Here is a 24464-nt window from a genome sequence, read left to right as displayed (position 1 = left end):
TGCGACAGTGGTACAGTCGACTTCCCTTAATTCAACCTTGATGGGACATGCGAAATTGGGTCGAATTATCCGAAAGTCGAATTAAAAGATGCGCGCGAAATTCTGAATATCCAGTGCTTTAGATCAGATGCGCCAACATGTTTATAATGAGCCGCCGCACACCACCAAAAGGCGGTGGCAGCGGCCGTGTATGTCCTTTGCGCATTCCACTGCATGCCCCTTTCAAATCCAATTGCCAAGAGGTGCACAGAATGCCACAATTGATTAAACACTCCCTTTATTTACAAATGCCGCTCGAGAAACGAGACCATCTGGTGTGGCAAACAGTCAAGCACCTAAATGTCTCCAAATGGAGACAGACATCATTAATTTCCCCCAGAGATCAACTGAATTTTTCATTTAGAGTAGAGAAATATCAATTTCCATTGTTACAAATAAAAAATAGGAAACCGAAATAGAACTGAAAGCACATGTATAATCTGGCGAACTTCTACCTGCAACTAAAAAGAGGCATCATACATCCCGCGACAGCCAAGGAAGGGCAACTGACCCAATGCTATCAACCATGGATTATTTTATAGAGATTATGTTTCTGAGAACATTCTAGACGAGAACATTCACCAGGTTCTGAGATGCAAATCAAACATTCGAGAGGTGCAACAAAAGGTAAAATAAAAAGAACTAGAGTGGCGGGCTTCAAACCCTCTGCATCCCTGCGAGAGCCAAGTGCTGCCAACTCGGCCATGCACGCAGCACTATTAGACCAGTGCCTACGAACCATACGACTCCTTCCAAGGGTCATAAAAGACTGAACCACACTTTCATGAAAGATTATGTAAATCCCACCAAGGAGAACTGCTACACAAAGTTTAGGGCAGAGCATGTAGTCCACCAAAAGCAACAGTATTCTCCCATATGTCTTTTCCTTCCGGCTTGGGTGAAGTTTTCACCAGCTCCCATGCGCACTCGCCCTTCTTTCAGCATTGTCCCCCTTCTCGTGCAGCAGAGCACAAGTTTACTCACCATCACCGCCTCTGGAAGTCAGGGAAGGGGAGTCTGGAGGCTGTGCAAGGGTGTCGATGCTCTGCAAACATGGCACAAGACATGGCACAAGGTTATACAACTGGCAAATATCACACTATCTGGACAAGGACAAGCCTCTCAGTGCACCTACCACAAAAGGATTGCATTTGGCAAACCAAAGGTATCCCATGTTCATGGTACTTCTAAAGTCCAGCAAGAAGAATGAGAAGAGAGCGCTCAATTTCAGCATTATGGAAAGTCAGCATTTCTCTAATATAGCTGATTATCCAGGTGTGAACAAGGTTTGGGAATGCTTTCTAAGTAGGAGTGCACAAATATCAAAGTTTTCTAGTTATAGACAGCTTTCACTAACTTTGGAATTCTCCCTGGTGGTACATGGTTACATTTAAAATCCCCCCAAAACGAAACAGTACCAAAAGAATTACAAAATAATCAATAGTTAGGTAAAACTTCTAAATTAAGAAGAAAAATGTTCTATTAATGTTAAGGGACATGCTCAACCTTTCAGATCAAAAAGTAATTGTGCGGTAAACTTGCAAAAAGCGGGCAATACTTGGAATTTTTATTGAGCTGACTGAAACTTCTAGGAAGACCTTTCTTCTAAGTGAATGCAACCAGAATTCACTCTCACATACAGCTTTAAAAAATCCTTCATCTAAACAATCACCCCCCAACCAGGTTAAAACTCCAAACCTGAAAGCGACCAGTTGGTCACCATACTGCAACAACTCTGACAAGAAAATATCAAATTAAAGAAACCCTCATTAAAAAGAAACCTTGGAAATGAAAAAAATCGATGTATATACATATACCTGGTGAGAAGCGAAGTTTAATAGAAAAGTGAAGTACTACTAAAACTTTTCGCACACTAGTCACACATTATGCAAGTATTACATATGTGTAATTAGGACAATCAGTACCGTGCCCTTCCAGAGTCTCAAGGGTTTGTACAATACAATTAACCCTTACCAGCTCAATTGTGCCATTACATTTTGTTTAGCTTCCCTACAGAAGTTTGTAAACAAAAAAATGGTTGACGAAATCGCTGTACAGATTGCCAGAAATGCATGCATAGCTTGTACTGTGTAAGCATTTCTTTATTAAACTGCTGTAGAAACTCTAGGAATTTTTTTTTGTTGACGTCCATGAAGTCTTCTATCACATTTCGAACCAATCCACATATATGTCCGATCTAATTGTCTTTTTCCTGCACATGGGCCTCTCGCAACCAACCAATTACTTTTGTTGCTAAATTACTGCAATTCAAAGGTTTCTCTCTCACTGTATCGATATAAACATGTGTACACAAACATAACAGGACCCCTGGTAATTGTATTTGCCGTTCAGAAGCTAATGTATCATATTCCATTCATTGGGTACGTTACTCCGTGGTAACAACTCAAGTCTGTATATAACAGATGTGAGCCGCCTGCTTCATTGCTTACAAACAAAGCCATGGACGTGAAAGTGCATAGGGTTCACTCAGAAATGCTATCACATTTAAAAGATTATGCTGCCTGCCAATGGACCCTATACTCCAGAAGACTTTTTTTTTTTGTGCCTGGAGCGAATGTCATACTTCTCAAAGTCAAAACCAAAACCTAAAACAAACCCCTCTAAAAAAAAAAAAAAAAAAGTTTTGACCAGGTACCTTAAAATACCGCAGAAGCACCCACTTTATTCAAGCGCCCACTATTAACATTTCCCAAAATTTGGAAATTCTATAAATTACATGTTAAGCGCCCAATTTGACCGGACAAGTGCCCATGCCTAGACTAACCCGGTTTTCAGTTAAAGTGGAATGGGCGCTCCCCTCGTATTTGACAGTAGTTGAGTGCATGTCCATAGTAGTTACGCTTTTGTTTTGCAGTTTTACTCTTGCTCGTTCAATCTTTCTCCCTTTCTACATTTGCCACTTGTTTTGCACTTGTGGTTTCTTTTACATACTATTTTCTTTTGCATTCAGATTACGCGTGAAAATTGTTGCAGGCAGGCACCTTGGTGCTCGCAGCCTTTGCAACTTTTTAGACCGTGGAATGCCAGGTGCGTGGCATGCTGCCACGTTTTCCTGAACATCTCTACCCTCGTGGCAAACCCTGGGTGGCACTTAGTTTCCTGCACTGCGTTGTGTAATTTGTCCTTGCAGGCTCGTAGCCGCAACCAGCCATCAAGCTAGCATTGAAAATGGCCAAACCGACACCGGTGCTCACCTCGCTGGCTTCGTCCTGGGAGCCCGACGTGGCTGGATCGGGACTGGCGTGGTCGGAGGACTGCCTGTCAGCTCGGACCTCGCCGCACAATGCGGGCTCGGGTGGAGACTGGACGACCGACACGCTGGCGCCCCTGTCAGTGTCCTTCCACAGGCCCAGGCTCTTGAGCATGAACCGGTGGAAAAAGACGAGCAACAGGAGGAGCAGGTCGTAAAGTGCATAGTCACTGTCCTCCTTGCGCTTCTCGATGCCCAGGATGCGCGGCGGGTCAAAGGGCCGGTTCACGGGCCCCGACTCGTTCCAGTCAAAGAAGTCAAACTGGAAGAGGTACTTAATGACCACAATGGCCTCCGTGTAGGTGATGATGGTGATCCAGAAGGCCTTGGTGGGGCGAGGCACCGACAAGGAACCCCAGAGGAAGGCCATCAGCGGCAGGGGCAGGGACAGCAGACTGGCAGACTTCATCTGATTTAGCACAATCACCAGATAGCACACCACCTCGGAGCGTGACACAATGGCGTAGTAGCATGCAATGAGGAAGCGCACCAGGGACGGGTGGCTCGGCTGCCCGTCAGGCTTGTCAGCACCGCCCACCATTTCCATGCTGTCACCGAATAGCACGGCGTCGCTTCCCTTCTTGTCAACCGTGGGTACAGCAACCTCCTCCGAATGCTTGTGAAAATGAAACTTTCTGTTTCTAAGAGCGGGTTCATTGAGTGTGGTAGCCAGACCAGTAACAAACTGTGCCTTGACAATGCGCTTCTCATCCGCAAGCTTGCGTGCCACGTACCGGTAGTCTCTCGAAACTGAATTGAGCTTAGCGGTGGCACTAATTAGCATGCTGTCCAGAAGAGCCCAGCTGAAGGCCAGCAAGTTGACAACCTTCTCTAGGAGAGTATCTTCGGCGGGAGGCTGTTCCTCTAGCTGCTGCTGCAGTTCTTCGGCTGGTTGCTCGGTTGGTGGATCAATGTGCTCAGTGTGCAATTCTTCGGGAACACCCGTCTTGTCTTCTTCGGCGCTCATCGAAGGAAGATCACTCGACGTGGCAGGCTGCTTACTCGAAGACTTGGAGGGCTGGGGAAAAACCACGAGGCACGGCGGTGAGCCAGCTTGCCTAAGGGCGGCCAACCTTTGCAATGCACTCCCAAGCTACATCACGGAGCTGCAATCCATGGAAATGGCAGCCCCGTGCAATCAAATTCAATCTGAGAGGGCACAGCTGAAAGCGCCTGCCTTTCATGGATAAGATTATGGGCAGCAAACGGTGTATTCCCACAAGGGAGTTCTTTTATGGAAGAGATGTCATTGAATTCGGAGGTCACATATGATGTCTGCTAATCTCGCAAATGACCAGGCAGTTTTTGTGGCCGGCTCGTAGAATATCAGACTGCACCCCTAGTTTCCGAGAAGCAGCACACGGCTGTGGGATGCCCTTTTCTTTCTCCTTACCCCTCCTTTTGCTGGACCAGTATGCCAAGGTCGCAACATAAAATCTCGCCCCAATCATCCACACAAACTCACTTCAGACAGTCTGCCAAAATCAGCTTTTCAACGTATCACGCTGCCATTTACGATAGAGGTGCAACTAAGTGATGCAAGTTTCAAGTGAAAATTTCAACCGATTAACTTACCTTATTCAAAAAGAAAAACAAGAACCTGTTTCAGGCAATCTACAGTGCAATTCACGGACGTTGCCATGACCGTGCTCATCTACCTGTATGTGCTGCTGACGGATGGCACAACATGAGACACAAGAGGATGTGGCGCCTCAAGCCCGATTTCTGTACCAGAAATAGGGGACCCTGATCGAGAATTTTCAACATCTGTTTTCATATTTAGTCTATTTTAAAAAATGAATAAATTACCACTCTTTCAAAATTGTACATGAGAAAGATGCACACCATGCTGAAGGAAATATAGTCAAAACTTCCCAAAGATTGTCTGCTAAGCTCAGCACTGGCACGCTCTCGACACTTGCAGCATCTATATGCCTTTCAGACGGCGCGCAACATTTGTGAAATGCCGCTATGACTGCCCAAAATAGTTTTTTTTTTCGGTTTTGAACGAGGCAAGTTCATTGGTTCATATGTTCACTGTAAACTTCCACCACCTAGCCACGCCTTTCTAGCGAGTCGCAGTGCGATGTATTGAGAAACCAATTTTTGTGGACCTTATGAAGTGGGTTCAAAACATGGGTTTACATGCTGTATATTGACTTGAGAATGCTTTTCTAACCCACCTCCACCTCACCTCTCCTCTCCCCTCCCCTCCCCTCCCCTCCCCTCCCCTCGACTTTTCCTCGTCACAACTGTGTAACGTGTTCGGTTTTTTCAGCCAATAAGTATCTGTTGTACGAATAAACCATCAGCAACAAGAACCAACATGCCCATCACCTTCCGACCAGTTGCTCAGAGCTCCCTCACGAATGTCCTACATTTTCTCCTGGCTTCAAGGCCGACACTAGCACTTCAGTAAGTTTAATTGGTTCGATTCTCCCATTCAAGCAGATGCATGGAATGTGGTACTCTGAACATTCAGTGGCTGTGGATTTGCCAGGAACAAGGTGCAAGATACAACTATCTGCAGTAACACTGCTGGCCAAGTTGCGTCGACCAAGCAGGCTTCCAGCTTGTGTGGGCCCACCACAAAAATGTTGTTCTAAAGAACAAGGAAGCAAGACACCTGCAGAAATAACAGGTATATAATAGGAAAATAAACACCCAAAATATATGCATAATATTACAACATAAAGAAAAAGACAAAGAATTAAAGAGGCCAGAATGACAGCTGCTTGAGATTTAACAAAGTAGCTGCGACATGACTACAGCAGAACCTTTCAAATCAAGGTAAACCTAAGATTGGGTCTTTCAATAGTCCCACAAATCCTGTTGCTCTGACAACACACAAGGGCACACTGATCAAGCCTGTTGCAAAGTCGGCTACAAAGAAGCTGCAACCCGATAAAGTGGCGAGTTTGGGTGAAGCACCTGAGAGGCTCCCGAGACCGTGCGGCTCAGTGGCAGTCGGTCCATGCTCACGATAGGGGAGAGGCCGCTCGAGTCATTCATGTCATCTGCCTCCTCTGAGACCAGTCGAGCGTCGTCCGATGCACACTTGATGGTGCCCGCCTTGATGGCACTGCTCAGCAACTGCATGCAAGGGCACAGTCCACACCCGTGTTGGGTACGAGCAAAGTCAAATTTGGGAGTGCGTGTCAAACCAACTAAGGGCATCTGGCACGCCCCAGCGGAGGACTGAGGAATATTTTCCACCCCCTGGGACATCATGACCTGCAAATCAAATCTCGGTTCAACGCCGCCTTCTCCGCAATACCGCAATAATGTCAGGTTGCGGGCACCTCGGCTGGGCTTCAAACCCGCCACTTGGGGATTCGTAGGTCGGTGGTTTGCCTCCGAGCCACTGAGGCAAGTACTTCCATCGCCTTGGATGCTATGCAAGGAGCTAACTACATAGACAATGGCACAGCAGGCACTTGGTCCATTCAATGCCTCCTTTTCCTCTCACTCTTTTGGGTTCTCAGACTTGGCTGAGTTTAAAGAAAGCTGGTAAAACATTAAGGGGTTGCTTTTGAAGCACATCTATCGTATGGGTGTAGAGAATCCGACAGTCAGAACCAATATGCAATCACTGGATATTCCCGTCCTTTCTCACACAGAACTGCCATCAAAACAATGGCTGTAAAAGTGGCACCAACTTATACGGCAATTTTTGCCGTCTGATACTCAACTGAACAAGTACGAGTAAAATGCAATAAAAAAGCAGCACTATCACATTTGCACCAATTGTCTTGTGCAGTGTTCTCCCGATCTTAGGGGAAAAGTCAAGTCTCAACTCACCGCATTGAGACCACGGACTTTCACATCAGCATCCTCAGTTTCGCCAGACTTGTGGCCCTTAATGTCCAGGTCAAGGTCAATGTCCATGCCAGTCAAATCATCAAAGAGGTAGAAGTCACCCGAACGTATAGCTGCAATGAGAAATGCTGTATTAGCGATAAGTGTTACGAGGAGAGTAGCGATTAAAAGCATTCACGGAACGTATAGGGGTCAGAAATCGACATCAATCAAACTGCAGGACAAACATAATTTTCCATCAGATCAGTACAAGCCTTGCAGTGAGCGGGATGCTGACGTCTTATCAATGCAAATTGAGCTTCCTCGTTAACACGCCTATTGTAAAGCCTCTGCAAGGCTTTACAGGCACGTTTTGTAGCAACAGCAAAAGCCACATAACTACTAAGCTTATATACACAACCTATTACTTTGAAGCATACTAGTTACAAACACCGACACAATGCTGTTCAGTCAGCCAACACACAAGCCCAAATAGCCAAGTCATAGGTGCGTCAAGCTACATACTCTCAATCATATCAAACAGATTTGATGTTGAGAGTTTTGATGTTGGGAGTAAACTATTGAGCCCATTTGATGTTTGAGCGATTCAAAGAATTTGCCTCAACTTGCAGCAGTAGTGACTCAAAGACCTAAACGAAAATGGTTTATAGAGTGTCACTATGACCGGAATAGTAAAAATCCCCGTGTGCCCAGGCACCCTAAGGCACTGGGAGCAAGACTAGAACAGACCCCCAAATTCATGCAAGTAGAAAGGATAGGCTCTGCATCTGCAGTGAGCTTCATACATCATTTATCGGGCCGTTGGTTAGTGCAAATGCAATATCTTGGAAAGCTGCGTGCCATTTGTTGCTGTACCTTTTGTTTAGGATGGTAAATTTCTAGTTCATTGTAGATGTGAGGCTTATCGATTCTACGAAAACATCTCCACGCATAAATTTGTGCAGGTTTGTCCCAGTCTCTGCCGACGGCTTATCATGCCCGAGGTGCCCCCTGCGGGATTTAACCGCTCCAGCCGGCATTCTGTTCAGATAGCTCGTAGTGCCGCACCCTGTACTACCGTATAAATGGGTAGAAGACTGCGCCAATTTGCATGTGCAAGTAGTAACATCAACTACAGGCACTTTCTTGCATCCCCCTAACGGGGAGAGCTCATGTACAGCCAATTTTGTTTTTTTTTAAGAAATGTCCTACAGACGACGATGAGAAAAAGCGCCATAGAACCCCAAAACTGTTTGTCATCCCTTGTCCCAAGTTCCTTTTATTCTTTCCGTGTCAACTTTACCAACATGCTCTTCATTTAATTTGACACATAAGCAATGGCAATGAAAGAGTGTAACACCTCCTTTTCTTGCACATCCACACTGCATCCCTCTGATGCAACTAGCAATCAACAGTCTGTCTACTTCCACAGACTCCAGATCTTTTAGGACTGGAGCCTGGATGATGCTCTACACCTTGAAAATGAGTGGACATCCGGACGAGGTTTGCAATTGTGAGCCAAAACGGTATGGCAGTAGGCAGTGCATGTGCAGTGCATTTCTGTGCTGTATCACGTGACCAGACAAGCAGGCAGATCACAAGCAGTGGATGCAAGTGTGGCAACATCGAGAGAAGCTGGTGGATGCAGATGAAGGGCAGAACCTCCGAGACATGTGGGGGACAATGGAACGCATATGCCTGCATCTCTGCATAATGGCCCTCGAACTGTTAGAAGTTCCTCCAAGATTACAAGCTCAGAATTATGAATCAAACAAGAGGTCAATGTCTGGAAAAGAGCACAAAAAAGAAAATAAAGGTGTCTCAGCTAGTCTATAGTCACCTAAAAAAAGAGAAAAAGAAAGGAACACAAGCTTGCATGGCTCTTTTTGTAATTATTTTTCAACACGTCTGCATGTATGGACTCAATTCACCATTTGCTTACACTTTCTCCACTGTCGCAGCCTCTACACAAAGTGACAGTCTATTAAGCCTAATATCTCGTAGTGTTCAAATGCACACGTCAAAAATTGGGCAAGCGTTCAGCAACAATTTCCACACCATAGCTAAGTTGGAGAAAGAAGGTGAAAAAGAGGTCATTACTCCATGTAATAATCCATTCGGTCTCCATGCACTAACTGCCTGTCCTCCCACAGTCTAAGAAGTTCTCGTGCCAGGGGAACGGGGGTTACACGAGTAGTGCGAGGACCGCTGGCCGCCGGCGTTCCTCGCCGGAGCGTGGGCCGCCGTGGGCCGGGGCACGCTCGAGAGCCGGACGTGCTGCTGCTGTCCCGCCGTCGAAAGCCGAGGTTCCATGTAGCTGTCCAGGTAGGCCGTGTAGCCCGCAGACACGGGGGACACCGTCAGCTGACCCACTGAGGGAGACTCCACACCCCCAGGGGGCGGCTCTTCTTCGAGCAGCGACTGACCCCCCGCCGGGGTCGAGTACGGTGTCGAGTACTCTGTGGGGAACGGGGCTCGGCTGCGCTAACACCGCATGGACGCGGGTGGGGAGTGGTGAGCTTCAGCCAGCTTCGTGGGTGGGAAACCATTGACGCTGCCACGCAACTCCAGGAAACCGTTTGCATTCAACACATAGGTTAGTTTAATTCGAAATCTGTGCGCAAGTGTTTAGTGCTTCTCATTTGGTGGAGTGGAGCATTGAATCGATCGGCCTGCGAATGAAACCTGCTTTCAGATACGTCCGGAGTGCACCGCCCACTACGAGTGCTTCACTTTGTGCCTTGGTGTGAGGAGGTGGAACAATGACAACAGTCGAGTGTTGACTAGCTTACTTTGGTGGTACGGCGCACTCAAAGGTGCTGTTCACCTTCTAACAAGGACAGTTCTGTGGGGCTACCCCAGTGCTTTAAAAAGTACCCCAAGCAAATGATGACTAACAATATGTGAATTCAGGATCGATGCATCAAAATAATTCTCAACCTTAGGTAAAAATAATGTACAATATCGAGTAACGCATGCTTCATCTGAAAAATATAACGTAGGGTAGCTTTAAAAGAAGCTCAGAAAAAAAAAAAAAAACTTTTAGCCTTTCCACTTTGGTGAAGAAGGAAACCCAGCGAAGCTGTACTATGGTGGGAATGATGTAATGGCCGGCCGCAAGTCAGCAAGCCAGAGCGGAAGCGCCCTTCCTGCTGGAAAGGTTGCTGCTATCCAAGAACGACTGTGACAACCAGACAACCAGTAAACCGGTTGTCAGTTGCCATTGTTGCTCATAGATGGCGGTAGCTGTCCAGAGTTTTGTGTCGAGATTTGTTTGCCCGCGGACACGATACTGGGGAAACTAGCCCTTAACAGCTCCGCTGTAAAAAAAAAAAAAGTGTTTCTGTTGATGCTATTTGGGAGATGAATACTGTTACATGTTCATAAATCCGGTCGAAAGTTGAAAGGTTGCTCAAATTCAAAGAATGCAAGCTCAGAAAATACCTCATATTGTGTCCTAGAGTAAAACGACACAATCCAAATAGGTTCATATACCAACCCTGTTCATCCTTTCTGTCTGCACAGTAATGCACATCCTAAACCCACTCAAATTTGAATTCACCTGGCTAGATGCATTTCCAGATTGTATTTGAGGTTTACCACTATGCTCTAGTAAGGAACTGGAAGGCTTTGTCAATACCATAGCTTTCATCTTGTCAGAAAATTGTAAGATTTCCAACATTCCCAGTTTGCTCACGTCAGTCTCTGAATACTACTACAAACAACTATTTTTGCTGGCTCAATATTTTGTGAATTTTGGAAAATGTGGGTTTCGAGATTATTTTATGGGCCCAACATCTTGGAATTCGGAGCGATATATGCTCTGCTCGTTAGCATGGGGCGACACATTCGTGAGATAAAGATTAACTAGCGAACAATAAGTCATTTACAGTACTATATGGCCTATTTCAAGACCCCCTCCTTGCCGGATAACTTGATGCAGCCCCTGTAGTTGTGCGTGCCCCTTGCGGCCTCTGTGCCCGGCCCCAAGGGTAGAAAAGTGAAAGCGGTGCGGTGCCCAGTCAGGCTCACCTTGGAAGTGGGTCTCTGGCTCGACATACTCGCCCCCGCGCACCTTCTGCTGGTTGGCCCGAATCTTGTCCATCTTGCGCTTTATCTTCTCCATGATGTCCTTCTCGGCAGCTCGTTGCTCCTGCACGTCCTTCATCTGGATCTCGTGGATCATCTCGGCCCCACGTGACGCCAGTTGCTGCTGAGCTAGGATCTCAATGATCAGGTGGTGGAAGTAGTACGACGTGAACAAGCGCTTCTGCACTAGCAGAAAGGCCAGGCAGATGCCATCCCAGAGCAGACCCGCCTCGTCCACCGGAACACGGCACATGTTGTCCCCGTCACTCGAGCTCGATTTGGTGCTCATCCCTGTGATAGTGCAACGGGTAAAATACATCGAGAGTCTAGACTAGCTCTTAATATGTTCGCCAATAAAAAAAAAACACAGCAGACAGATAGCTTCTTTAACTAGAAGTTTGACAACAGTCCAAATGTAACCTTAAGTGTTATAAAGTTGTAACCTTTAGTGTTATAAAGACACATTTGCTATGCAAATCTTTAAAAAACACCAAACTCCAACCCCCCAAAATTTTTTTTCTCGACTGTACGGAGAGGACACATGCTACAAAATACCCTTAACCCCAAGAAAGACATTTTTAGTGCAATATTTGCACTAAGAGACTCGTTTCGAGCCTTGCAACATGTTTCTACTTTGGGTCAATGTGTCTATTGTCCTAGCTGTCTTGCATCAGTGTCAGGTACTACTTGGAGTACCACTTATGCACATATTTATAGTCCATATTGAAGCGGAATTGTGAGATTGCACTCGTACTCCATTCATGCTTTCCGTGCCACTCCATGGCCTGAGCTTTCTTCTTCAGAGTGTAGCTATTATTCCCATTCCCAGACAACCCGAAACACCACATTCTTTTCCTTTCATCTTCTTTGTCACAAACATCCTCCTACCTCGCAGTTGGGGATGGCAACATCCAGGGGAAAATGGGCGTTCACTTTTGTTAGCAATGCCAACAAAAGGTTAGGATTTATCAGACGAACGCTCAAGCTTGCTTCACGGCACACCAAGCTGATCGTACACAAGAAGTTGGTGCGCCCAAAACTGGAATACGCGTGCGAAGTATGGGATTCGTATGTAAAAAAAAACTTGAGTCAAAATTGGTGAAGCCGACAACGACAAGCATTGCATTTCATATACTACCAGTATTGGAGACAGTAATCGGTTTCACACCTGTACAGCAGAGCCAATTTACCGATGCTCTAACTCAGCAGAAAACAGAAAAGCTTAAATCTTTTTTTACAGCATTATTAACAACTTGGTGCTTGTCGGCAAGCACCAATATATAAGTGAAGACATGCCGCAAATCACAAGGAATAAGCACGGAAGGCACGTGAAAAAAAGGTTTAGTAAGAAATGCTTTAGATACTCATTCTTTTTGCAGACAGCGAGGGATTGGAACGAATTACAGGGAAATGTAAATGCACGCAGCCAAGAGGAATTCGCATCTCTTGTTTCTAGCGTTTTATAGCGGCAAGGGCTGTTTGTTGTGTTAATATTGTGGGCATTGCACCTGTTTGACTGCAGTATTGTGCATGTTTCGGTGCAGGGCAGCGTGGACTGATTGTTAAGTTGTCACATAAACTGTGTTAACCTTGATTATGTGTCCTACTCCTACTTAGGTCCCGTAAGGGATCGATAGTACGTATATCCAAATAAATAAATGAAGCCAAACATTCTACAGTTGGGCTTTTCTGTAGGGGTGGGAAATCTTTACACATTTTTTCAGGGAACCTATATTTTGTCCGAAAGGTGGGAATAGCAACCCACTCTCCATTTTCCAGGAAATTAATATTTGGCTCAAAAAGTGACATATGATATTGGCATATTACAGGGTGTTTTTTTCTTTTTACCAAGGCTTTACAGATTTGCTTTAAAAAAGCTAAGAAAGCTACACTATTGCAACCTGCACAGGCGATTTATTAGCAGGGTTCTTTTTTTGGGGGATGAATCCAAAAACTTCGAAACACACCCGCCGGCAAAATTTTCCGCAATTCGAATTTATCCACCAAACCCCAAATTTTAATGTACCAATTGCCCAAAGAGACTGTGCTTTAAACTTAAATTTGGTCAGCGTACAGGGTAAATGGTCCCGAGAAAATGCCACCCCAGTTTTCTTTAAAATCTCAGATCATGGACAAAAGAGATCTTGCGACTTATGTTGTCAAGGTTCATTCAGAAAAGGCCACTGTACTTTTGAGCGACAACAAAAGAAACTGTTCCGGTCTCCAATTTGGGCCATACTATTTGTGCTTCTTAGGGGAAGGAGGAGTTGTGTTTTTGTAACAGTGAAGGCTATGGACCATTGAGAGTTCATAGAAGGTATCAACGTTTACCAAAGCAACACTTTTTTTCCTTGTTTTGCAGATAGCATCCGCATAGGGGGGCAGAGATTAAGGCATGATGCCTGATAGTCTCTGCCCCTCCCCCCTGTACAGTTCGGTAGTACAAACAAGGAGTAATAGATAACATCATGCACAAAAAATGAAATGAAACAAGACATATCAATATAAAACATCAATTACATTGTAATACAATGCAGCGTCTCATAAAACAAGAGAAGAAATAAAAAACGTTCAGCCTTTCCACTCCCATGAAGAAGGAAGACCAGCGAAGCCGTACTCGATACACTGCCGCACGTGCACCATGTGCGAGTCGGTCGCACATGGTGCACGTGACGCCAAACGGGTTCTCCATGAACTCCCTCTGGAAAGTAGCCGTCGCACCCGGGAACCGTTCAGCCGGCGTGGAGTGCTGTCGTCGCCGGGCCTCGCGCTTGCGCTTTGCCTTCGTGGCACGATCGTCGTCCGTGGCGTTGGCCCGCCGGCGCCCTTTACATCGCTGGTTCTGTTCTCGACAGCGGCTTTCCAGGCGAGCGATGTTCTCTTTGGTGTAGGAATCTGAAGCGCTGGACGCAGTGGAAGTCGAGGTGACAGCGGCTTTGCCACGGTTGCGCTGCGCTGCTGCGTAAGTCACTGCTCCTTCTGCAGCCTGTCTCCTTTCCCCGAAAGGGCGCGCCTCCCGTCGTTTGAAGTGCCATCTAGATTTTCGCTTCACAACTGTGTGTTCCATTGAGTATGGTGGAACGCCATCCAGATGCCGTGCATTACCCCAGTTGTGGAACTCCCGTGGAAGGGGGTACCCTCCTCACTCACTTCAGTCTGCCTCCAGTCATTTGAAGTGCCATCTACAGGTTTTCCCGCTCATTTTAATCCAAGCGACGACGAATTTAATCCAGGGGGACCTCAATTTAATCCAAGCACCATACAATTTAATCCAAGCGCCATACAATTTAATCCAAGCGCCACACAATTTAATCCCGGGGTCAGTCAATTTAATCCACAATATATATATGCACTTACTGCGTTCAGTGGTCGTGTTTCGCTTCCACATTTGGTAACTTAGAACAATTGTTGATTCAATTAGAATTTTTGGGGGGCAATCAATAATTTGATCACTGGTGTGATTACTTTGAGTTACTAGTCCCACTACTGACGAGGCTTAATTGATATGTTGGTTACTCTTTTCAGAGCGCAGCTCTTAGGCACCCATTTCTGGCTTGAGCGGCGTCTGTGTCGGCGAAACCTCGCAGTACATGATGGGTAAATTCCCCCGCTAAATGTAGCGGAAAATTTTCCCCGCTAAATTTAGCGGAAAACGTTTTCCCGCTAAATCTAGGGGAAAATTTTTTCAGCTAGATTTAGCGGAAAACTTTCCCCGCTAAGTCTAGCGGAAAATTTTCCCCGCTAAATTTAGCGGGGAAAATTTTCCGCTAGACTTAGCCGGGCAAATTTTCCGCTAGACTTAGCTGGGCAAACTTTCCGCTAAATCTAGCTGGGAAGATTTTCCGCTAGATTTAGCGGGGGAAATTTTCCGCTAAATATAGCGGGGAAAATTTTCCGCTACATTTAGCGGGGAAAATTTTCCGCTTAATTTAGCGGTGCAAATTTTCCGCTAGATTTAGCAGGGAAAATTTTCCGCTAGACTTAGCCCGGCAAATAATCCGCTAAATCTAGCTGGGAAGATTTTCTGCTAGATTTAGCGGGGGAAATTTTCCGCTTAATTTAGCGGTGCCAATTTTCCGCTAGATTTAGCGGGGAAAATTTTCCGCTAGATTCAGCGGGGAAACTTTTCCGCTTAATTTAGCAGGGAAACTTTCCCACTAAATTTAGCTGGGAAAATTTTCCGCTAAATATAGCAGGGAAAACTTTCCGTTAGTTGGCTGCAAAAGCGGGACCCGTCCCGCCTAAATCGGGACGTCTGGTCACTTTAGGAAAAAGGTTATACCTTGTAATTCAGGAACACTACTGACTGAGCTGAAGACAGTCGTAATCCCAAATTAAAAAATATTGACCAGAGTTGCTCTTTAATTAGCCGACTTATTGCGACGATTAGCCTCCTGTATTATGTCCCCCCGGCCGCATAACTCACCTGTACAAACTGCATCAGTCTAGCTTTCAGATATTTTTAAACAAATCCGTAAAGCTTAAAACAAAAACGCCCCGTATATTCCAGCGTACAACATTCAGTCATATCAAGCAATTGCAGTTCCACCGTAGCAGTCAGATGGTTGGACTATTGAACATATGAGTATAGAACGCACAATTAATACCTTCCAGAGCATTTCTGCCAGATAAATGGAGGCACTATATGGTAGTACCTTCAACACATTACAAGACAAATCATTGGCCTACATGCCTCTTTCAAAGGGATATTGAATCGAAATTTCGAGCTCACAAAACAAGGCTGGAGCGATGGGCGGGACGCTGCAAAATCCAAAAACATCACTCGTACAGCGAAATCTCTAACAGATGGCCGTATTTTTGGAAAAGAAGTGGCAACTGAATACGGTCGACGAGGCCAACGAGACATGTGACGTTGCGATTCTCATTCCCTCTCCTCTACGCTTCATCCCGTGAAGCTAGTGAACTGAAGCGAAGAGGAGAGAAGCGAGGCCGCTTCCCCTCATTCTCAAATTTTCCAGGAGGACAATGACGTCGTAGTCCTCGCTTGATATCGCTCCCTTTTTTTAAAAAAAATGCGACCATCCGTTTGAAATATCTATGTACGAGCGATGTTTTGGAGTTCGTACCGTCCCATTCAACGCTTCTGCGGCCTTATTTTGCGAAATCCAAATTTCGGTTCAATATAACTTTAAGGTGGTTTCCAAATGCCGAGGTACAGCGAAGCATTAACAAAGGTTACCCACCTGCAGTGCCATCCGGTTGTAGCTTCTTTAGGCAAGCAATGCCAAGAAGTTGAACCACCCAACAGGATTTCTTGGCAAGTTCATCGAGGAAGACACAGCCAACCACCTGGAACAGTGCTTACGTCTTGAGAGCTGACCCCCATCAAAAGCAGGATATCATTATCTTCAAGAACACTGCAGATATCTCAGTCACCATTAAGATATTTATAGCAATAAGCCAAAAATATCCATTTCATTGTAAACGCAATATTATAAGGCAACTGCAGCAGGAGCCTTTATAAGCTACATGCTAGTATATTACAGGTGTACTTGCCTGTAAAATGCATTTGATGAAGATGACTGTGACATTGTAGGCCAGCAGAGTGTTCCACCTGCAGAATAAGATCCCATGAGTGATCCTTGGAGAGTTTTCTGAATCCTTAACACAGGTTTCCTCTGAAAAGTCTGCCTACAGAGCCCAACTAGCACCAATGCCAATCACTTCCGCACAGCTCTCATCATCTGAAAAGTTGGTGCCTCAATTACTAGTAAGCAATGATAGAACCTTGCCAATACAGTCAAACCTTGATGTAACAAACTTCAATGTAACGAAACCCCCGATGTAACAAAGAACATAACTTTTTCTAAAATCAAGTGCATCCACTCCATGTATGTATTTTTGACCTCTAAGACCCCAGCCTGACGAGCAAGACACCTACGAGGTACCCAGTAACCGTGAAGTGGTGGATGAGATGGTTCGCGTCTGGCTGTGCGAACGTCGTGTGATGCCAATAATAATGTCAAGAGTGGCCCAGAAAAAGGTGACCGACTACTTTCAACCGAAATGAAGGCATCCTCAGTGAGGTTTGTGCACCCAGGAAACATTTGTGGAAACATTCTTTAACGTTAGCCCCGAATTTCTGTGGCAAAATTTCAATGTAACAAAGTAAATTCCGAATTTTACCGACTTCGTTACATCGAGGTTTGACTATATTGTTTTGGCTGATATGCTTTCCCGAATGTTACATTCATGAATCACGGTTTGTTTGAATTCCCATTCCACAGGGATGTGCATATTATTTCCTGCTTGTTCGATTTGCATCCCCGAATGTTACATCCAAAAAATACCAATGTGATGCACCAGGCTGCCTGGTCACTCGTCCTTTTCCTTCACTCGCCAGCTCGGCCTCTCCATGCCTTGCTTTTAGCCCAGGAAGGCATGAATGACCTTGGCTCCGAAGGGATTCAGGCTTTCGCATCAGCCCATCCATCTTTCCACATCCCTAGTAGTTTCATTTCACCACTTGCATTAAAGGCCGACGACCAGACAAAAGATTCTGCAAGGCAGAAGATCCTCCTCACCCTGGGAGAGGAGGAAACAGGCAACAATGGACGGGGTAGAAGGGAGAGAGGAGGAAGCGGGGGAAAAGTGGAAAGCGCGAACTGGTCGTCTGTCTTTAAGCTTCACTACTTTGACCCAAAGCCCCTGTAAATGGGAAAGTAATGTAATTCCCCCTCTCCCAGCCTCTCCCTCGCTGCCATTTTTGAGTGAATGCACCGGTTAATGAGAACATCATGTGTGCTCGCGTGACACTGCGATTGGTCCTCGTTTCTCCCAGCATACTATATCTCTCCCTGGCTGCACGACAATTCTTAAGCGAAAGTAGCAACGAAGAGGAACACTTCAAACAATGAACATTACTTTTAAACAAGGTGCAATCAAAAAGTCTCGAGACTAGTTTAATTGCATAAAAAGAAAATGCAGCACGGTGATGCATGCGCAGCTGACGAAGACCTTCATATGTCACTGCGTCAAGGGGCGTCGTTCTGTGAACATTTTGAGCTGTGCACGGTTTTTGTAACCACGTACATGAGCACATTGCCGATTTCATCATGGATTGCAAACTGGAGCAAAGAGCAAACATAAAATTCTCTGCCAAACTTGGCAGCTGCGTCGTGTCGGCTGCGTCGTGGGGCCAGCTGCGTCGTGTCGGCCGCGCGTGCTGAATTGTGCGTGGTTGGTGCGGCGTCCGCGTTTTTCTGAATGATTCACAAAACACGCACTTCACTTTTCAGTTACGCCAATCATGGACGACACAGGCGAAACAAGTGGTGTCTCGTTAAAGGAGAGGATGTGCTCAACTGCAATCATGTCATCGGAGCAAACTGCCGACTGTGTCGGCATCATGTTCGTGTTGCAGTCCTCCACGCTGACCCGGTTCAAAAGCAAGCTTCTAGCTCTACGGTATGCAGCAAATGCACAATATATCGCTAGAAAAAACATGCAGCGAGCGCAGAAACAATGTGGCATATGCTAGGCGAGTGCTGGCGTCGGAGTTGTTTGCCACACAGCGATTGTTTGTGGTGATGATGACGACAATGAAACTGCACCTCCTATAGTTCAATCTCCTCGCCAAAGCCCATACAGTCCGAGCTTGTCAGGTAAAACTGCATTTCTCTCCTCTATTGGCAGCAACAAACGTGACAAAAAAGCTAGGGTGGAGGTATCCAACTCATAAAGAAGCAAAAATACAGGCAATAAGACTGTTCCTCCTTCACATGGGCGGCAGATGAAAATGCTACAAGTATACATTACAATAAAGATTGCAGTCAAAAACAATACCTACATTTTCAGGAGCACCTTCATGGGCTTGAGGTAGAACTCGTTGCCATTCCAGAGGAAGAAAAAGCAACCCAGGACATAACCCATGGCGAAAAGGCTGACGCGATTGGTGCCAGCAAGGAACATCACTGCCAGGGTGATCCAGTAGAAGGAGAAGAACAGGAACACCTTCACCATGGACAGGTACGACCTGGATTCACCCCACATTCATTTCTGCTCAAACAACCATCTGCACATGACACCTGGTCACCGACTGCTCACGAAGAGACACTGGGGCACCCCCAACGGGGCACGCCCAACACCAGAAGAAAACATGGCTCATAGCACCCACATGCACACTTCACAAGATAGCAGACATTAATAGCAAACACACTGCAAGATCAAAGTCCCCTTCATCACATTCATCGTATGGGCAAGTGACATATTGCGCAGTTCACCAATAACAGACCCCCATCCCAAGATACGCTGTAATATCCCAACTTAATGCCCACCCACCCCGCAGCCTGAAATTTGTCAAATAACTCAAGTTGTTATACTTCCTCTATCCCAGACATCTGAAGATCGACGTTCCTCCCTACTTGGCACCTGGTTCATGTCGGACCACACAATTTAATCTCGGTAGACTACTAGAACCATACCACAGCACCATTAGTTCAACTCCTCTTTTCAAAACAAAACTAACTGAATAAAACAGAAAAAAACCCATCACCAGATGACTTTTTCTCAAAGCTTAATGTATTTACAGACTTGCCCATTTGAATTTTTTTGTTATTTGTTATCGGTGTTTGTCTACTGAACATGCAACTTTTTTACCACGTCCTGTCGCATTTTTGTTATGCACACCTGCCTGGTCCCTAGTGAGGCCTGCAGTATTGTTAAATAAATAAACAAACAAATTTTATGCTAGTCATATCGGATGGATAATTCAGTGCTATGAACTAGCTCCCAATTTTTACGTAAAATTTGATGAGTGAACATCCTGGCAACTACACTCGGGACGTGCTGCCCAGTTCCCCCAAAAAAGCGTGCAAAAGGGAAAGCTATTTCCTTACTTTGTGTAAGTGACGAAGTCCGCTATTGGGTTAGGGGTTTGGCCAATAAAGAGACCATCCTTGTCGTAGATCTCCTTGTTTGAACCTCCCTCGTAAAAGTCGCTGTTCTGAGAACCCTCCAGGAAGAAGACATACAGCTGGCAGCATGCAAACAGGAGCTGCACAAAGTCCACTGCAGAGAGCAAGTTTGTCATCAGTCAGCAGCCAGCTTCATAGTCAATCGTATGCACACCACCGCGAAAAGACAGGAAAGCCAACAAAATTGCCCAGAGGCTGGCAATGAACCAACTAAATACTATACAAATGTGAGATTCTAGAACTGCAAAAAGGAGCTTGCTTAAGTTCTATTAACTCAAAGCTATTTCAAATCACACACATTGCATGAGGGGGGAAAAGTGAATACAACATTAAATGCAAATAAATATAACAAAAACATCAGTAAGCAGACACTGAACACACATCAAAGCCGGGTTTTTAAAAACGTCACAGATTTTTGTATGGTGCCTCATGGACAACATGTGTGGGCAATGAATTCCAGTCGTTAATGGCAAGTAAAAGAGGTGAAGAGAGAAAGGAGGCTGAATTTGAGGGGATGATCGAGGCACTTGGAAATGTAAGATGAGTCTTGAAAACATTAGCTATGAAACTCAGATAAAAACTAGATGCCACGAAAGGAAACAAGATGGGCTATTTTGGCTTCATTGGTTCAAAGCCTAAACATTTACATTTAACAATGGTAACACTGGGGTTCGTGAATATTGTAGTCATGGGTGATGCAATGTGATGGCAAGGACAACTCCGGTTCTTTTTTGGTATTGAGAAAACAATGCAGTTCTCTTTAGTATCGCCTACAAAGACCACAAGCCAAATATTTCAATATAATTTCGCCTAAATGTTTGTTAAACTGGCAAACAAAAATTGAGATGCACCAAGTCAACAAAATCTGCTAATCCTAGAGGCGAGTCGTGGAGCAATCAACAGTGCAGTCAACACAGTGCTACCTGCGTCACCTCTACGCTGCCCATAGAACAGAATGTCTTATGGGTCGCTTTCTATGAGAAAATCGTCACGACTCTTAGGACTTAAGATAATAGTGACGTGGTTCTTGGCATTTATTATGCCAGTATCCTTAAAAAAAGCTTTGAGCACTTTCGGAGAAGGCAAGACCATGATTAATCCTCAAGTTTCTTCGATGGACCTAATCATTATTCAAAGGGTGGGCATGGCAAGTCTAGTTATAAAGGTTGAGATTCCATCCTCCTCTAGTGTGAACAAGACTAACTCTACATTCCCCAAAAGTACCAAAATGATAGCTCCATCATCTTGAAACTTGTTTCGAGCCACACGTGTGAAATGTCAAGCTGGCGAGAAAAAGGGTTTCAGAAAGCAGATTCCAGGTAAGTAGTTCAGTGCAAGACTTTTTTTCGTGAATCTCCACCTTCAGACACAAATGAGAGAAAAACTTACCCAATATTTTTCTCGCGAGCGGAGGTTCCTGGAAGTCCGGCAGGTAGAGCCACAATGCGGTCTCCCGAAGCGTTTTATTAGAAGGGTCCCACCAAGGATATTCTGCACCACCAAGTAGGAAAAAAAAAAAAGGGAGACCCAGACATTTCATTCATCATAACTTGACAATAGCTATCGAAAAGCCTACACCCATTTGCAGCACCGACTAAAAAGGTCTTTCGCAAGAGCAGTTTTGATTACCGATGCAGAGGCCCGGTGGCAGTCCGACCACCACCAGGTACTGGAGGGGAAGCACCAGGCAGAGGTAGGCCACATAGAAGGGCCACACCTTGGCCAGGCTGTGCCGCCGCAGCAGGAACATGGCACACAGCCACAGAGACGTCAGCAGGGCAAACACGTCCAGGCGAACCCCGATGCAGCTCACCATCGTCACAAAGCACACCTGGGCAGCAGGAAGGGCAAGACACTCGCAAGCCCCATGGGGACCACCCATTGAAACCTTCAAACTTCCCAAAAGTTTCAGGCCATTTTGAGACTCGTTACGTAGCGACTGCCGGACTTTCATTGAGTGCGCTTCCCCGTGGCACGACTGCTTTCTGCCGCACTAGGCAGCAATTACGAGGGCGGCGCTTTCCTGCAGCGCAGTCAAGCGCAACTGTCGAAGCACTCCTAGAAGGGTTTGCATTTTGGAAAACAAATACAATTTTTATTTCTAAATGCTAACACTACACGGTGCTCTAAAAAGAGAACCAAATTAACACATAAAAAGCAGTTTCAGAAAATATATTGTTGAGTGCAGCAGTAATATTATCAATTGAGGAAAGTAAACTACCGTAAAATCTTGTAAGGAGGCCCCTTCCCGAGAGAGCGACCATCCCGTTTTTCTGGCTAAATATCTGTAACATAGAAATTCCAAAACATCGCCCACCCCCCGATTCCTGTTGGACGTCAAGCCATGTCCGACAGGAAGATCGCATCAATGGCGCGATCTGCGGTACTGGTACGACCGAGAAGCGAGTTCATAGCGGGTTCCCACGTTTTTGTCTGTATTCTGCGCGCGTGATATCGGCTCCCGTAACACGCGAGTTGTTCCCGCGCGTATATTGCATCGTGAAATGTGAATCTGCCGTGTTTGCAATTTGCGCTATCTGTTCCCAAGTTCGTAGTGGATTCCCATGTTTTTGTCCGCTATCTGCGCGCGCGATATTGATTCTTAGTTGTAACAGACGCAAGTTGTTCTTGCGTGTATACTGTATCGTAAAATGTGATTCTGTTGCATCCGCCATCTGCGGTATTTGTTTCCGTGATATGCGAGTCTGTAGCATATTCCCGCGTTTTTGTCCGCGATCTGCGCACGCGATAATGATTTCCGTGACAGGCATGATTGTAGCGGGTTCCCACGTCTTTGTTGCAACATGAAACTTGAATCCGCTGCGTCCCAATCTGCGGTATCCGTTCCTGTGAGATGCGAGTTCTCGGCGGGTTTGCGCGAGTCCTTCGCACCGTTAAACGCGAATCTGCTGCGTCGGCCACTTGCGGTATCCTTTCCCGTGACACAGGAGTCTGTAGCAAATTCCCGCGTGTTTATCGCATCGTAAAACGCGAATTTGCCGTGTCCACGATCTGCGGTATCAGTTCCCGCGTCATGTGGTTTGTAGGAGGTGCCCCGGTGCTTATCATTAATTTTTGATGAAGTTTTGCTTTTGGCACCCCCAAAGATAGCCCACTCCATGTTTTTCACCATTTCTCTTCATTTTGGGTAGACATTCTTACAGGATTTTACGTTATATCATTTTCGAGTGAATTTAAGTCTTATACTGCCAGTGGGGAAAATTAATATTTGAAAACACTGCGTTTAAATCTCTATGTGGGATACAGGAATGTGGTTCCTGGATGCAGTAAAGGAGCCGTGCAACAATTTTCCGACTTAATGAAAGTTGCTCCCTGTCACGTCTTGAGTAAAGTACTGAAAACCAATTTTGCCTGTGTGCATCAGTTAAAAAAAATTGTCAAAGATTTAAGTTTCGAGTGCCTCCGAACCCCTCTGAACACTTGTTTTCTTACGTCGTCGTGTTCTTTTTTTCTTTCTTAGTTTTTTTTTTTCCCCCTTTTTCGAGGTTTCATAAGTACCAACTCCTACACAGTCTTCCCGGTCACGTGCGCAGGGACGCGTAGTCGGGTGCACTAGGGATACCTATGTTCGGTCAGATTCCTCCGAGTTCGACGTCTATGCTTTCGGCGCTCTTCATCGTTAGTTTAGCGCCTGGCTTAATACTTGGCATGTACGCTCCATGGCAATTCCTAGAATAGAGATGCTGGCGCTAACCCGGGTTTTCAACCCCTGGCGCTCTTCCAGAACCCTCTATAGCTGCAGATGTTTCTCCGACAACGTCCAACCGCCGTCCGGTGGGCAAGCGGTGGCACGGGAGCGATTGCTTAACCGTTGGCCGATCGGCGTCGAACTAGGGGGTATGACGTCATGGCTCGGCTCAGCCAATCGGCATCAAGTCAATCAGCGGCTTCACTTTGCGGCTTCACATATTTCTAGACCCCCCCCCCCCCCCCCCCCCCACAAGACAAAACATGTTTTACATGAAAACTGCCCTTGTCTGCTTGGTTTCACTGAAATTTGTTCGTAATATTGGGACGTTAATATTGTTAACACACCTACTAAAACTAATGCTAGAACCACACAATTACACATGTACACACATTACCATAAACTACTGGAAGAGTGCCAACCCCACTTTTACTGTGGATTAATCTAGTCATGGGCACTCGTCCGGTCAAATCGGGTGCTTGACGTATAACTTGCAGAATTCCCAAGTTCGAAACACAAAATAATAGTATGGCTGGGCATTTTATCGATTAACCTTCCAATGAATTGATTAATGCTTTAATCGTGATAGATTTTTTTTAACCAGCTAACAGATTATTTTCTA

At 45.6% G+C, this 24464-nt stretch overlaps 1 protein-coding gene across 10 annotated transcripts in view; it reads right to left on the bottom strand.

The window, feature by feature from the left end:
- LOC8036305 (piezo-type mechanosensitive ion channel component) overlaps positions 1-24464 on the bottom strand; it is an 82264-nt gene that overhangs the window by 15030 nt on the left and 42770 nt on the right. For all 10 annotated transcript variants that reach the window (XM_040207901.3, XM_040207906.3, XM_040500097.2 and 7 more), the window contains 11 exons: positions 21763-21964; positions 21523-21624; positions 20056-20227; positions 19008-19193; positions 16715-16772; positions 16402-16507; positions 11141-11488; positions 7112-7242; positions 6242-6403; positions 3255-4328; positions 1024-1084 (listed from right to left, as the gene is read on the bottom strand). In XM_040207901.3, the coding sequence (XP_040063835.2) occupies positions 1024-1084; positions 3255-4328; positions 6242-6403; positions 7112-7242; positions 11141-11488; positions 16402-16507; positions 16715-16772; positions 19008-19193; positions 20056-20227; positions 21523-21624; positions 21763-21964 (2602 nt within the window). The remainder of the gene's footprint in view (positions 1-1023; positions 1085-3254; positions 4329-6241; positions 6404-7111; positions 7243-11140; positions 11489-16401; positions 16508-16714; positions 16773-19007; positions 19194-20055; positions 20228-21522; positions 21625-21762; positions 21965-24464) is intronic.

The sequence above is a fragment of the Ixodes scapularis genome, unplaced genomic scaffold, assembly GCF_016920785.2.
Source record: "Ixodes scapularis isolate PalLabHiFi unplaced genomic scaffold, ASM1692078v2 PGA_scaffold9__187_contigs__length_104089568, whole genome shotgun sequence".
Taxonomy (NCBI): Eukaryota; Metazoa; Arthropoda; class Arachnida; order Ixodida; family Ixodidae; genus Ixodes; species Ixodes scapularis.
Note: the sequence above shows the minus strand (reverse complement) of the source record. Positions and strands in the feature narration are given on the sequence as shown.